At 43.8% G+C, this 16,210-nt stretch overlaps 1 protein-coding gene across 3 annotated transcripts in view; it reads right to left on the bottom strand.

Annotated features, from left to right (window-relative positions):
- The window catches only part of CRTC3 (CREB regulated transcription coactivator 3), a 98,495-nt gene that overhangs the window by 58,955 nt on the left and 23,330 nt on the right, over positions 1-16,210 (bottom strand). Inside the window, exon 3 of one of the 3 annotated variants that reach the window (XM_055326135.1) lies at positions 5,138-5,216. The exons of the other annotated variants lie outside the window; for them this stretch is intronic. Within the exon in view, the coding sequence (XP_055182110.1) occupies positions 5,138-5,149 (12 nt within the window). The 5' untranslated portion in view covers positions 5,150-5,216. The remainder of the gene's footprint in view (positions 1-5,137; positions 5,217-16,210) is intronic. 3 annotated transcript variants of the gene reach the window in all.

The raw sequence follows: 16,210 nt of genomic DNA, 5'->3' as shown, positions 1-16,210 counted from the left end.
AGGCTATGTTGGAGAAGCCCATGGGGCAAGGAAGTACAAGTGGTCTGTAGAGTTAAGGGCGGCGGGGTTGTCTCAAGAAACGATGCTTTTGTCCTGCAACCACAGTAACATGAATTCTGACAAGCACCTGAAGGAGCGTGGAAGCATATTCCCAGCTCAGTTTATAAAAGGACAATAGCCCCAGTCAATATGTGGACTAAGCCTGGGAGACCCTAGAGTAGACAGTCCAAATAAGCCATAACCAGACTTTTGGCCCACAAAAACTGTCAGATGATAAACAGTATTTTTTTTTTTAACTTGTGGTCATTCGTTACATAGCAATAGGAAACAAACACACACAGAGACAAATTCCCTTAATATATAATAAAGACTTCTTACAGGCCAATAAAAAGATGAAGTACTCAATAGAAAAAGTGGCAAAAAGAGGCACCTGTGTGGCTCAGTCGGAGAAGCATCTGCCTTTAGCTCAGATCATGATCCCAGGGTCCTAGAGTTGAGCCCTGAGTTGGGCTCCCTGCTCAGCGGGGAGTCTGTTTCTCCCTCGCTCTCTGCCCTTCCCCTGCTTGTGCTCTCTCTTTCTTTCTCTCTCTCTCTCAAATAAATAAAATCTTTTAAAAAAAAAGATGGATACAACTTGAACAGACAATAGACATTTCTCTAAAGATGATACACAAATGGCTAACAAGCATATGGAGAGATGCTCAGCATCACTGATCATTAAAAACTGCAAACCAACCTCAATGAGGTATTACCTTACACACATTAGGATGGGTACTACCCTTCCCCCCAAGAAAAAGCAAAAAAATAATGAGTGTTGGTAAGAATATGGAGAAATTAAAACCTTTCTGTTCTGTTAGTAGGAACATAAAGTGGTATGGCTAGAATGGAAAACAGTATGGTCACTCTGCAAGAAAATGGAAAATAAAATTATCATATGATCCCACAGCCCTGCATTTGGTTATATACCCAAAAGAACTGAAAGCAGGATTTCAAAGAAGTATTTGCATGCCCATCTTGACAGTAGCATTATTCATAATAACCAAAACATGAAAGCAACTCAAACATTCATTGATGGAAGAACAGATAAACAAAATGTGACATATGCATACAAAGGAATACTATTCAGCTTTAAAAAGGAAGGATATAAAAAAAAAAAAGGAAGGATATCCTGTCACATGCTTCAACATGGATGAATCCTGAGCACATCATGCTAAGTCAATGAGCCAGCCAGAAAAAGACAAGTACTATGTGATTCCACTTATACGAGTTACACAGAAGAGTCACATTCAAAGACAAAACACAGGGATCCCTGGGTGGCGCAGCGGTCTGGTGCCTGCCTTTGGCCCAGGGCGCGATCCTGGAGACCCGGGATCGAATCCCACGTCGGGCTCCCGGTGCATGGAGCCTGCTTCTCCCTATGCCTATGTCTCTGCCTCTCTCTCTCTCTCTCTCTCTATCATAAAGAAATAAAAATTAAAAAAAAAAAAAGCCTTCTCCAAAAAAAAAAAAAAAAAAAAGACAAAACACAGACCAGTGGTTGTGGGGGTGGGGAGGTGTAAATGAGGAGCTGTTGTTTAATGGGTACAGAGTATCTGTTGTACAAGATGAAAATGTCTGGAGATAAGCTGTACAACAATGTGAATATACTTAACATTACTGAGCTGAGTAATGTTAGCTGAGCTACATTTAAAAATGGTAACGATGATATACTGTATGTGTTTGGGTTTTTTTTTTTTTTTTTTATTCATGATAGTCACAGAGAGAGAGAGAGAGAGAGGCAGAGACACAGGCAGAGGGAGAAGCAGGCTCCATGCACCGGGAGCCCGATGTGGGATTCGATCCCGGGTCTCCAGGATTGTGCCCTGGGTGGAGGTGGCAAACCGCTGCGCCACCCAGGGATACCCTGTGTTTGGGTTTTTTTAAGATGTTATTTATTTATTCATGAGAGACACAGAGAGAGAGGCAGAGACATAGGTGGAGGGAGAAGCAGGCTCCCTGCGGGGAACCCAATGCAGGACTTGATCCCAGGACCCCAGGATCACAACCTGAGCCAAAGACAGATACTGAACCACTGAGCCATCCAGGTGCCCCAAATTGTATGTGTTTCTTACCACAAGGTTTAAAATGAGTATGTTCTGGGGTGAAGAAACACACCTCTTGCAATACTGTTGGGAGCCAAAAATGTTATCTCTATAGTGAATAATTTTACAATATCTACCTTAAATTTGAATATGCAAACACTCCTACCCAGTTGTTTTACTTCTAGGAACATATCCTACAGATACCTTACAGAAATAATCAAAGATATATGTAACAGGAGCGCTCACTGCAGTGATCTTCATAACAGTGAAAAGGTAGACCCAGTCTAAATGTCCCGCAATAAGAAACTAGTTAGGTGAATAATGGGAGAGCTATGTGAAGGCATACGATATAGCCATTGAAAAAAAAATATGTATTTTTATAAACTAATTGGAAAAAACATCCAAGATGCTCAAGTGTCGCTTTTATGGTGGGAGTTATTTAGCATGGTAAGCTTTCATTTGTAAGAAGAGAAAGTATGTGCGTATGATATATGCTTGCATATACACAGGAAACTTCTGGAAAGGTGCTAAAGAAACACTTAGTAGGTACCTCTGAGGATTAGGATTGGGGGAGGATGTGAAGGGGATAAAGGGAAACTTGTACTTTTCATTTTGTATGTTTCTGTATTATGAGTTTTTGCAACAAACACGTATTACTTTCAAATAAAAGGTTAATTGGTGGGGGGCGCCTGGCTGGCTCAGTTGGAAGAGCCTGTAACTCTTGATCGCAGGTTTGTGGGTTCGAGCCCCATGCTGGCTGTAGTGATTACTTAAAAATCTTTAAAAAAAATTTTTGGTAGAGTATCAGTGAGCAAGCAGGCAAGCAAAAAAATAAATATTTTCCAACAGTTTTACATTGGCCTGAAAACAAAATCTAAATTCCTTAATAAAAAAGTAAGGTCTTTCGTGATGTGGTTCCTACTTCAACCCCCGGCCCCGGCCCTCACCACCCACACCTCACTCATCTATGTTCCAGTCTCACCCAACTTCCAGTTCCTCAAACAGGACACACTTTTTTGCCTCTCAACTTTGCCAAATGCTGCTGCTTTTGTTTAGAACACTGCCCACTCCAACCTTGAGTTATATGCCCTCAGGTCCCAGCTTAGACATCTATTCTTCCAGGAAGTCTTCCCTAGTGCTCCCCCTGCCACCACCCCCAACCTCAGTCAAGCACCACTTAGATGCATTTGACCCAATCTCTGAACTCCTCTATCCTGGGTTTATCACATGGTCTCACAATGACTTGTGAAAACATCCATTTCTCCCACTGAAGTTCCACCACGCCGTGATCATGCCTGGATGGGCCACTGTCCTGTTTCAGCATCAAGCACAGTGTCTGACACATAGATGGTATTCAGTAATTATTTGTCAAACTGGACTTTTATTGCAAAGGAAATATAAACACATCATAGACAACTGAGGAGAATAGGAGGAGGAAGGTGGAATTATAATTCTACCATCCAAACACATCCACAGTGTTCCTCCAGGAGCTATGTTCCCTGGGCATGTTTTTTCATAGCTGTATTCCCAAGCTAGACATTTGGACAAGACCCTCGGGACATAGTCATTTTGGTTGGAGAACATTTTGTTGCACCGGGTCAAAATATGAGGCTTTTATAAGCCAAAGTAAGGATTACTGTTTTTATAATCAAGTAATGTGTACAACAGACCACAGGCATCACAGACCCTTTCCCATCACTAACCTACCTCTCATTCCTGGGGACTTTTTTACTTTGTACTTACTAATTAGTTTACAGCCTGTGGGTTGTTTTTAAAACTTACTGTTATACCCCCCAAATTATCATTATAAAGAAGTATTAGAACATTAATGTCTCATATGTATTACTGAGAAAATTGTTAAGAATTTCATCGAGGACGCCCCTAACAGTGGTGTAAAGAGTAGTTCAAGAGGAAGAGATCAAGTAATGCCCGTATATACCTTTCTGTCTCCCTACGGAGGGTCTACCCAGAGAAGGTTGAATTGGAAGAGAAACCCACATAAGATCCAAGTGAATCCTCAGAGCCCTGCCCCCTCACTCCCTGCAGCCTTTACCCTGCCCAAAATTAGAGGTTCTCACAGGGGACAAGACCCAAGCATGGGATTACGTTCTGTGTTTTGCTCACTGCTAGATTTTTTTTTTTCTTTTCCTTTTCCCCCCCTTTTCCAGCTCCATGAAAATAAAAAGTAGTCTTAGAGCAGCATCTGTGAGAAGAGCCCTGGAGACAAACCAGCTATGTCCTAGCAGCTGTATAAAAAACCTCATATGTTTTTTTTGCTCTACGTTTCCTCAGATACCTGCACAGCCTTTACATTCAAAATTTTCAACTGAGCAGATATACGATATTTTACTCAAATCAATGATTCCCGATGAAACATAATCCTGTAACATTATCAGGCCTAAAGTTTTCTTTTCATGCCCTGGAACACTTTCTCAAGATAGAGCACCATAAGTAGGATTCATCAAAGAGTAAGAATATTTTAGGGGCACCTGTTCATTCAGGGTCATGAGATCGAGCCTCGTGTCGTGTCCTATTCTGGGCATGGAGTCTGCTCAGGATTCTCTCTCTCCCTTTCCCCTGCGCTCCCATTCCCCCCCCACACACACTTTCTCTAAAATAAATAAATACATCTTTTTAAAAAAAGACATCTTGGGACACCTGGATGGCTCAGTGTTTGAGCATTTGCCTTCAGCTCAGGTCATGATCCCAGGGTCCTGGGATCGAGTCCCACGTCAGGCTCCCCCTAGGGAGCTTGCTTCTTCCTCTCTCTGTGTCTTTCATAAATAGATAGATAGATAGATAGATAGATAGATAGATAGATAGATAGATAAAATCTTTATACATAAATAAGACTATCTGAATATCCTTTACACTAAATATCTTTACTCTTCATTCCTAAACTGCTTTCAGAAAGATGTGTATCAATTGACGATAACTGTACGAATATATACGAGAGCAAATTTCATCACCTCTTGACCAGCACGGAGTGTTAACTCAAAATTTTTTCCTCATTTGATGAGCAAAAAGGCTAAATTATTACTTGGATAACAACTAACCTTTATTGGCATCCACAGGGTTCCAGGTACAGTACCAGGCACTTCATATACGTCATCTCATGGAAGCATCACAACAACCCTGTGAAATGGTACTATGATTATCCTCACCTTATGTTCCTGAATGCAGAGCTCATAAAGAGCGGAAGAGGCTCTAAACCCAAGCTGTCTAAACCCTGTGCCCATATGCTAACCACTCCTGCCTCTGGCATCTCATTATTGTATTAATTCATGTGTCATAGCTTATAGTGACAGCAAACATATTCCCAGAGATTTCTTTGCTGGGTGAAATTTCTATTTCCTGATTTTTTCTACCCATGGCAAATACTAGCAAGTCCAAAGGCTCTAAGATAGCTGCCATTTCAGAGCCAAGGTTTTGACAGTGGGCAAGACAAGGTTTATAGTAAAAGCAGATCAGAATCCAGAAAAGAATGTCCACAGTAACTGCAGAGACAAGTCTGGGGGCCTTTGCAGCCTGTCTTTACTCAATGGCCGGGAGGGTGAGCTCCACGGGCTTTAAGGTCAGATGCAGAGCAAAGAAAACCAAAGAAGATGGTCAAGCATGTGATCCTCTGAAGGCTTCAGAAGTTCCTACAGAACTATTCCCACTGCACTCTTGTACATGAAGGCAAGACAGCAGCTAGTAGCAGCCCTAATGATGTCACACGGCTAACAGATGAAGAAATCAGGAAATGATTTCTTTTTTTCTTCAAGAAATACTCTGGCTGAATTTCCTTAACAGGTTTCAACTTCTGCATTCAGAGAAAATAGTTCTGTTTGAGCAATTCAACAAAAGAGCAACAACAAAAACAAACAAACAAAAACAAAACGAAAAAAAACCCTAACCAGAAGGATAGCTAATAGTCACAAGTGTGAACTCCAGAATCAAAGAGCCCAGACTTGAAATCTGGCTCTAGCCTGGCTGAGTGATCCAAGGAAGTTGCTTAATCCCTCTTAGCTTCCATGATTTCTCCCATAAATAGAGACAGTAATGGTACCTACCTCTAGGGGTACCAGGAAAGTGAAATAATGTATACAAAGTACTTAGCCATAGTGCCTGGTGCCTGACAGATTCAGCATATTTTCACCAACACTGGGAATGGAAGAGGTGATAGCAGCACTTATAATAGTAGAGGTAATCTTGTTTGGAAGGAAGGGAGGGAGGAGAGAGAGGAGGAGAGAGGGACGGAGGGAGAGAAGGAAAGAAGGAAGCAAGCAAGCAAGCAAGGAGTAAATTTCCTTTTCCAATGCATTCAGAAACAAAGGGCAAATGTGTTGGTCAAATGGTATGAAGTGGCTAAAAATCTCCACACTAAGTAAGCAGATTTTGATTCTAGCACCAGCCACTTATTATCCTAGCTGAGTAACATTAAACTAATTACCTAATTTTTCTTGCTTTCAATGTTCTGACCTATAAAGTTAGAGTATTACATCAAAAGAGCTACAGGGTCTCTCCTGGTTCTAAGAATTCTGATTCATCTGCCAGGGCGAGTAGTCCTGGAAAGATCTCTGTTCCAAATTAGAGCCGTCCATTATTGGCAGAAACCCAGGAGAGGCTGTTTTGCTTCCCATAAATGTTTCCCCCTTTAATATTCTCACTGCTTTGTTTTGAGTTACACTTTAACTTACCAGCCAGTTTAAACCTTTTAAATGATAGCTCTAACTTAATTAATTCTACATTAACGCCCAAAACTACTGAGAGACTGAACAGGCACAGGCTCGTTGAAAGCATCTCTTGGGCAATTTCATGAAAGACAAGATGGCGGGTGAGAGATACTGGGAAGATGTGACACAACCTCTAATTCAACATTGGATCTCCAAGCTCTGGAGGCCACAGGCATCCTGGCAGATTCAGTGGAGGACGAGTCACAACCTGTGTGGCCATGCCTGCTCTTGTTGCCCCCCCACCCCCTCCACGGACTCTGATTTCTTGGAACCCACTGGCAAGCTCCTTCCTCTCCACATAAGCCCCCTCTCCCAGCCTGGCTTCAGTGTCCTGACACAGGCCTCGCCTGACCAAGTTCCAGGGTGAAAGTCCTAGTCCGGAGGGGAGCAGGGCTAACCTAAAGGAGAGATTTCCTCGACAGTCAGGCAAGGTCTAAATCAGGATAGGAGTAGCACAAAGAGGGCTCACGTGGCCAAGGGAGAGAACAAACAGAGCATCATCACATTGGATGGCACATGGGGGGCTCCCCTCGACACCCCGGCAACTAGAAAGAGGCATCTATCCAGGCTGATAAAAAGAAAGAATAAGACACTTCTAACCGAAAATGAATGTGTGTCTCTACTAGTTTAATGTGCAAAATAAGAGCACAAGCCTGGGAAAGAGAACTCTGGGTTTGAATTTTCTGACTCCATCACTGAACTTTGGTGTGACCTCAGGCACCTGACCTTTTCAACAGCAGTGAAACGGAGACACTATGCCTCATGTCAGGGGGCTGCCGTGAGGATGCAGTGAGATGGGGTACATGGAGCCTCCCCCAGACTCCCTGCCACTGCTGCACTGGTCACCAGCTGTGGGGAGGTGGTCCCCTGTCCCTCTGGCTGGTGGCTGCCATGGTGATACCCCCAGGGAGCAGAGTGCTTTCTGCAGTCACATCCCTGAGAGGCCGGGGGGGGCAGGGGGGGACAGATGGGAGAGGGCTGAGGCACAGTCAGCTAGCTCTTGCCCAGGTGGCTGATTTCCATACCAGGGGAGTTCCTTGAAGCGAAGACTGTTGCCTTTGAACAGGGAAACCACTTTGGTATCTGGCATCAAGACCTGTGCAGAATCTTCCACAGATGTTATCATGACTCCTGGAAAACGTCCAAAGTAATCATAAACAAGTAAAAGCTTCATTTTAAAGTTTAAAGTATGAAAACTGGCTGTTTCATAACAGAGGGACCGACTTGGACTCCCAGCTATTGTGAAACTGCAGGGAATGGGGACAAAACTTTGGCGGGTTCCACGGCCAAAAAAAATGTGAGAACTTGAAAGTTCAGACAGAGATGGCCACAGCTCTACATGCAGTGCTTCTCCCTCTCTTTTGTGACTTGGCAGTCCCAGGATAGACTCAGAAGGAAGGGAGGAGGGGTGTTTCACATGACTAGGATTTGAACTTTGTGTGGTGTCAAAGTGCGAGGGAACCAGGGCCGTGTCCTGGCATGGGCTCTGCTGCCCCCCAGGCCTGTCTTCCCTCTAGGTCTTCCCTCTGCCTCTCCCAGAAGCTGCACAGGGTCAGGACATCGACACACAGCCAGGCTAACACCCGGATAAGCCCAGGAAGATTTTCAGTAAAAGTGTTTTCATCTAGTCTGCAAAGAATGGGTAGGTTATAACCAGCCTGTCTGAAATATAAGTAGCTTTATATAAATAGCTAAAGCTTTGGTCTCTAGACCCAGAGAGGGTACTTGCAATGAAAGAAAGAACGGGGCACCAAGGTGGTACAGTCAGTTGGGCAGCTGACTCTTGGTTTTCACTCGGGTCGTCATCTTGGGGTTGTGGGGTCGAGCCCCCTCTGAGCTTAGTGAGGAGTCTGCTTGGAATTCTCTCTCTCTCTCTCTCAAATAAATAAATAAATAAATCTTAGAAAAGAAAAGAAAAATAAAAAAGAAGCCAGTGGTATCAACCCTCTGTTGAAGTCAAATTAGAAGCCAGAAGGCCAGGACACCTGGGTGGCTCAGTGGTTGAGCGTCTGCCTTTGGCTCACGGCATGATCCTGGAGTCTAGGGATCAAGTCCCACACTGGGCACCCTGTAGGGAGCCTGCTTCTCCCTCTGCCTCTCTCTCTTTCTGTGTCTCTCATGAATAAATAAATAAAAGCTTAAAAAAAAGAAGAAGAAGAAGAAGAAGAACAACAACAACAACAACAACAACCACCACCACCTAGTAGGCCCAGCTGCCAGGACTTCACTCAACAGGAAGAGAGTCTGTAGCAGGAACTCTACAACATTTATTAAGAACTATGTGTTGGGCACAGTTCTAAGAATATATGTGCATTAACTAGTTTAATCCTCACACCAGCTTTCTAGTAGGTACTATGGAACAGCCACAGCTCAGACGAGCATGCTAAGGCACAGAGAGGTCAAGGAGTGTGTCAAAGGTCTCCATGCTGATTAGCGGTGAGACCGATAATCAGGTCCCTGACAACCATGATGAGACACCAAAGCACAGCATAAAAACTGTGTTTATTCTGACACACTGGGTGGTAGGTTGTAAAGATTTATGGGAGAGATTTCCCAAAGCTGCTCTTTTGGAGCAAGGACTTGTGTGGCATTAGTTTGTGAGGGACCCACTGGATTGAGCTCCCAGGTGGGTGACAGGACAGTTCTTGGCTGAGACTTCCACACACACTAAAGCTGAAACTGGAGCACAGGTGATTGTCAAGGTGCTTTCATGATTCAGACTAAACTGCACCTGCGTGGTGGGCAGGCCACCTGTGGGCACTGTGCCCATTCCCCATGGCTGCAGCACACAGAACCACAAGGGTCTGCAGGGCCGGTGCCTGGTGTGATGTCGTGACATGACTGTAGAAGAGCCTCTAGGGTTCATGCACCATGGGAACTGTGCATCTAGTTTCTGAGGCTGCCTCTGCAGTTCACCCCACAGGGGACGTCTGAGGTATTCATCAGCTGCCCTATTCATGCCGTGGAGTTGCAGGAGGGTGGGGTGAGCTGGAAGCAAACTGCTCACAGAGAAGACAACGTTGCCTGACCATTTGGAGCCAAGCCCATAAATTCCAGAACTCTTTTGAAATTTCTGATTATGTGGCCAAAGTCTGGGAAATGTTTGGGTCTACTTGACTCTAAGAAAACACATTCTCTTTCAAGAATCTGCTAAAACCGAAGCGGAGAGCCACCGTCAGTGACGCAGACCAACAGCCAGGATTTAGAGTTGTCCCAACTGAAAGAATACCCCACAGAGTTCTAGCACTCAGTAAATATTTGTTGAATGAATAATCTCTATTCTCACTGACTTGACCAATCACTAACACTGGACTTCTAACTATAACTTCTAATCTAACTACAGGAAGATTCCAAAAACATTATCAAAAGACAAATGCTAATGTGGGAGAAACTCTTTTTAATACACAGGATGACATATATCTCTAATATTTAAAGAACTCCTGCAACCTGAAAAGAAAAAAAAAAAGAGAGAGAGAGAGAAAGAGTGAGAAAGAAGAGAGAAGTGGGCAAAAGTTATGTACAGGAAATTGCCAGAAGAAATGCAAATGGCTAATAGAAATGTGAACAAAGTATCAACCTCAGATTCACAATCAGGAAAATACATATGAAAGGAGCACCTGGGTAGCTCAGTCGATGAAGCACCTGCCTTCAGCTCAGGTCATGATCTCAGGTCTTAGGATCAAGTCCTGTATTGGGTTCCCAGGTCAGCGGGGAATGTGATTCTCCCTCTGCCCGTCCTCCCACTGGTGCACAAGCTCTCTCTCAAATAATACAGAATTAAAAAAAAAAAAACATATGCAAATCACACAGCCATGATCTCACACAGTCCTTTTACCCAAGAGATAGAATCACTGTCCATAGTTCAAAACTGAACTTAAGCCTGAAGAGATTTTAACTCAATATCTGAGAGAGTCTAGTAACTCTAATAACAAAGTCTGTGTTTGTCCCAACAAGCTGCCCTATCTGAATATTTGTGTCACAGCTTGGATCCTCTTAGTCAAGTCACTCAACCAAAGACTCGGTTTCGTCACTGGCAAAATGGGAATCACAAAAGGACCATCGCCCAAGGGTACTTTGAGGGTCAGATGAGATAATGCATGTACAAAGCGCAGGACGGTACTGCCATGTAGCAAATCTCCAACTACCCAGTGTGGGCACCCCACAGATGTTCCACGTACTCGTACCCTGGATGGGGCTATTCCAGGCTTTGGAAACAAGACAGTGAACTGAAGCACCCTTGCCCACATGGAGCTTATGTTCTAGTACTGTATAATGAAGACACAGAATATAAGCAAGAAAAAGTAACAGAAACATACAGTAGGTCTGGAGAAGGCTGTTTCTGGCAGAGAGATCCTAGGGAGGGCTCAAGGAGCAGAGAAAAAGGAAGTGTGGCTGAAGTGGAGCAAGCAAGGATGGAGACAGACAGATGTGTAGTTGGAAAGCGCAGGGGGAATCAGGCCCTTCCAGGGCGAAGCTGCACTTTGCACCCTGGCCCCACACCGAATGAGAGAATTCTGAAAAGAGAAGTGATATGCTCTGGCTCATAGTTTAAATGGGTCACTCAGATGGCAGTGTTGAGGATAACTAGAAGGGGACAAGGAGAGAAGCCAGAAGGGCAGTCAGGAGGCTCTTAGTAAGAAGTCAGGGCAGAGATGACGGTGGCTCGGACCCAGGTTGTCAGGGTCTGGACAGATTTTTAATGTAGAACCAAGAATTTGCCAAAGGCTCAGATGTGGGATGGGGCCTGCCAGGAGGAGTTAAAGATGATTCCAAGGTTTTGGCTTGAGTAACTGCAAGAATGGAGTTGCCATTTGCTGAGATAAGTGTCCAGAACAGAGGCTTCCTGACTGCAGGCCCTGCAGAACAATGAGAGATCTGGGGCACTCTGGAATCCCGTCAGAGGCAAAATCAGAAAAGTGCATCGGTCACTGTGTTTCAGGGCAGGACTTCAGTCCCTGGGAGGGAAGCTGATAAAAAACAAGGCACTGGGATATGAGCAGGTTACCATGGGATTCTGGCACCCAGGAACCAGACAAGAGTCCAGTTATCAGAGCTGAGGCACAAGGCCAACATGGTGACTCGAAGCCAAATTACAGAGTGTGAGGCGGCCTCAGTCCCTCTGCCTCGAACAGGGCCGGGTCCTAGAGATGGCGATAGGCAGGCTAGGCAGGGATCCAGGGGCCCTGGAGCTTGGGAAAGAAGGCTCCTACCACAGAAGCCAGAAGCCAGACATACTTGACTCCATCTGCACCCACAGCCACATCTTTGGGTGATGTCGGTGTATTACAGACTGATTCTAGACCTTTCACAAGGACAGGCCACGAGGCCAATCACTCTGTGAAAGATCCAGCTGTGCAAAATCCCAAGTCCCTCCAAGAGGAGGCCCCACTTTGCACATGTCCGGGATCCTCACGGGAATGAGGAAAAGGCAGGTCCCAGAAGGAGAAGAGTTAGGGGTGCTAGTTTTCCAGTGGACTGCAAAACAAAAGCAAGAAGTGTTCTGGAGGCCAGACGGAGGCATCTGGAGCTACCACCACCTCCCTGTCGCTGAAAGGAGAGAAAGCAACCTCAAGGAGCAACAGCTCACACAGGGGGAGAGGAAGCTGCTCTTAGATTGCGGTGTGGAGGGCCAGCGGGGTGGCCACTACACTCAGAAGTACAAGGTTAAGCAGAGATCAATGTGTGATTGGCCCAAAGCGAGGTCTCTTTTGCTACGCTCATTCTCAGACTCCTAGACATTGATGGAATTGTTTTCCACACATTCTCTTTCCTAGCTGGAGGACAAGACATTTCCAACCAAAATACAGAGGATTTTGTTTTAAAATTAAAGCGAGTAAGGGGACGTTATCTGTAGCAGCTCATTGTCTGATTATTTCACCCGTGTATTTATTTTCCTATTTTCTTATAAAGATAAACATAACCATTTCATGATTTGTTATAAAGAGAGTAACTCCTTCAGTTGGCACTAAAAATGAAACTGCACTTTTTTTTTTCCAGAAATGACAGGTTCATAATACTACCAAGCAATTAGAAACTGTAGACTTTTGCAAATCTTTGCTCTTGTTAATATGTAAATATCTGTACAAATTCCTGCTCTGTTCTTGGGTCACATTTCTCTGACATTGATATATTCTGCATATTTGTACACCATAAATTAACAGCCATTTCTGTTTTCACAGTTCTCCATATTAAAAAATAATAAGTTTATAAAACAATGCATGAGAGCTATTGCACAGAACCATGAGGCCCCAGGGAACAGGTGCCAGGCAGCCTGAGTCACTCAGAGCCAAGGGACCTAACTGTACACACACCAGCCACAGGGCCTGTGTGATTAATTCTGTGCTTCAGTAAATATGCAAACTACTTTATGTCATGAACTTTGGAGTCATTCTTGAATAGTCAACACTTAGAATGCTACATGTGCAAAGGCTTTGGATCTCTTATAGTTAAGGTAATAAATATTCAGGGCAAAACAAAAGAATCATGTTAGGTTAAATATCTGTGCCAAAAAGCAATGAAGCCACATGTATTAATAACCTTACAAATATTTCTACTCTTAAAAAAAAAAAGAAACACAAATTTTCTACTCCTTGGCTGGATAATTCTACCTATGGAAATCTATGATCAGAAATACAGAGGACTCATACACCAAGGTGTTTATTATTATATTGCTTATAATAAAGAAAAAGCTGGAATCAACCAAAATGTTCAACATATAGGGGGAGTGATAATAAATTATATATGAAATATTTTGCTATTAAAATTATACTTATAGGAGTGTCTGGGTGGCTCAGTTTGTTAAGCGTCCAACTCTTGGTCTCGGTTCAGGTCATGATCTCAGGGTCTGGGGATCCAGCCCCAGTTCGGGCTCCGTGCTCAGTGAGGAGTCTGCCTGAGATTGTCTCTCTCCTTCTCTCTCTGTCCCTCCTCCCTTTCTCTCTCTCTCAGTAAATAAATTAAAAAAAATAAAATTCTACTTATAAAGTATTTTAATAACATAGGGAAATAATGATTACTTACATAATGGCTGAGATGAAAAAAACCCAATAGGATATAAATACAGAGAATGATACTACCTATCTACAAGTTGCATGAAAATTAAAAAAAAAAAACACATTAAGGTAGTAATTTTTGTCGATGAAATATAATTTTTTCTGTTCCTTTGTAATTTTTATAGATGCTCCTAATTGTATACCATGAGCATGTATTACTTTTATAATGAACAACAAGGAATTATGAACAAGCTATAAACAAAACAATGCATCACTTTTCCTGAATGTAAAACTCTAAAAATGAAAGCTAAAGAAAAGAAAGAATTCTAGAATCAATGTCTTTCAGCTGCAGTTCTTGTATCTATGACATGTCCATCAAGCTTAGTTATAAGCTTCTTAATGATGTTTTCTCAATAATCCTCATAAGCCCAATAATATCTCGTTCATAACAGGCACTCAATAAATACTAATTAATGAACAAGAAGTCAGAGCAACTTACAGTAGCGGTTTACCATAACAGAAAGTGATTTCAGCATCAAACATGTATTTTCCTTATATGGACATATGTCTGAAAAGGACAGAATGGCTCAGCTTTGGGGGCCATAATCTGGTAAGCAGCAGGGGACCAGGGGTTTATTATGTGGGAGGTTGAGTAATGCCCTCTGTGGCAGAAAGCACAGCATCACACCATGTTTCTCAACCACGATTTCTGCTCCCACACAGGACACTCAACAATCAGATGCTGGACCCATGTTCCAACTGGTATCCCTGGGGTGTACCCAACCCTGCGGCTGCAGGGCTGCTTTCTGTAGGTGTCCTCCACTTCCCAAAAGAGAAGTGAACAGCAATAATGTGGTGGTGAGGATAACCTTGTCCTAGCCCTAATGACTTTTTTTTTTTAAGGTTTATTTATTTATTTGAAAGAGAGAGAGTGTGCTGCAGGTGTGCATGAAGGGGAGGAGGGAGACAGAGAGAGAGAATCCCAAGCAGACTCCACACTGAATGCAGAGCCCAACTGGTGGCTGGATCCCACCTCCCTGAGATCATGACCTGAGCCAAAACCAAGAATCCCACGCTTAACCAACTCTGCCACCCAGGTACCCCTCTCATGAGTTTTTAAAAATACATTTTACCTGTTAAAATTAAACTTGTAAGTTTTAGCTATTAGTAAGAACAAATTAACCTATGACACAAGTAGCAGTGGAGGGTGCCGCCCTCGCTGAGAGTCACTGCTGAGAGCCGCCACAGTCACAACAGGGACAGGGCAGGGAGCATCTACTGCCCCAGGCGGCCCCGGCGCCTCCCACGTGTGATCTGTTTTACCTTATTCACACCCCTACTCAGAGGCTAGGAGGATACCCAGCTGGCAAGTGGCAGGGCCAGAACTCAAACCCTTGGTACAGGAGCCACTGCAGAGGGGACTACAGCAGCAGAGGTGGTGACAATCCTGAGTGAGAGGAGACTCCCCCACTATACTCCCCTGGGCCGGGCTCTGCTCTAAGAGTCTTAGATATATTAACTCATTTACTCCTCACAACCAAAGTCAGATATTAGCATGACTGCCATCCCCTTGCACAGCTGAAGACTGAGGCAATGGGAGACGTTAGACGATTCACCTGGAGCCACACAACTAGGAAGTGGCAGAGAAGCAGGATTTGAATTAAGAGTCTGAACTTCTGGTCAGCCTACCATGCAGCCTCTGTATTGCCCTAAAGCTTTAACTTGAAAACAAAACTTATGTTGATGCTTTAATCCTCATGGTGCTTCTTCTCACTGGTTTTGTCCGAAACAAAGATGGACTTCGCAGGAGTTCCCATCTCCTGCAACTTTCCTGGGGTTGAAACTTGAAATTAACGGAATACAAATCAACTCCAAATGCACTATTTGGAGTACCCATGCTACCCTGACCCTCCAGCGCATGAATAATTGGGAGCACGTGAAAGGCGGAATGAACATGGCAATGTTCCAGTCCCCTAGTTTGAGTTCCCATGGATGCAGATGTTCCTAATTCATTGTGTGGGGCCGATGTTTTCCTGCCCCTTGTACAATTTCAAAGACCTTTATTCCCGACTGCTAGAGATTCATGAGTTGTCTACTTTTCTCTTTCATTTCCTAAGTCTTCTATTCAACACAGATTAGATAAAAGGAAGGGAGAAAAAGAACTGCCCATATCTGTATTAAAAATACAACAACTGGGCCACCTGGGTGGCTCAGTTGGTTGAGCGTCCAACTCTTGATCTCAGCTCAAGTCTTGATCTCAGGGTCATGAGTCAAGGCCCCATGCTGGGCTCCACACTGGGCGTGGAGCCTACTCAATAATAATAATAATAAAACTACCATATTCTTGGTCACAACTCCTATTTTGGGAAGATGCACATTCCAAAGCTATTAAATCAGTCCCTTTCTGTGCATCTCACTA

This window comes from Nyctereutes procyonoides, unplaced genomic scaffold (genome assembly GCF_905146905.1).
Source record: "Nyctereutes procyonoides isolate TBG_1078 unplaced genomic scaffold, NYPRO_anot_genome, whole genome shotgun sequence".
Taxonomy (NCBI): domain Eukaryota; kingdom Metazoa; phylum Chordata; class Mammalia; order Carnivora; family Canidae; genus Nyctereutes; species Nyctereutes procyonoides.
Note: the sequence above shows the minus strand (reverse complement) of the source record. Positions and strands in the feature narration are given on the sequence as shown.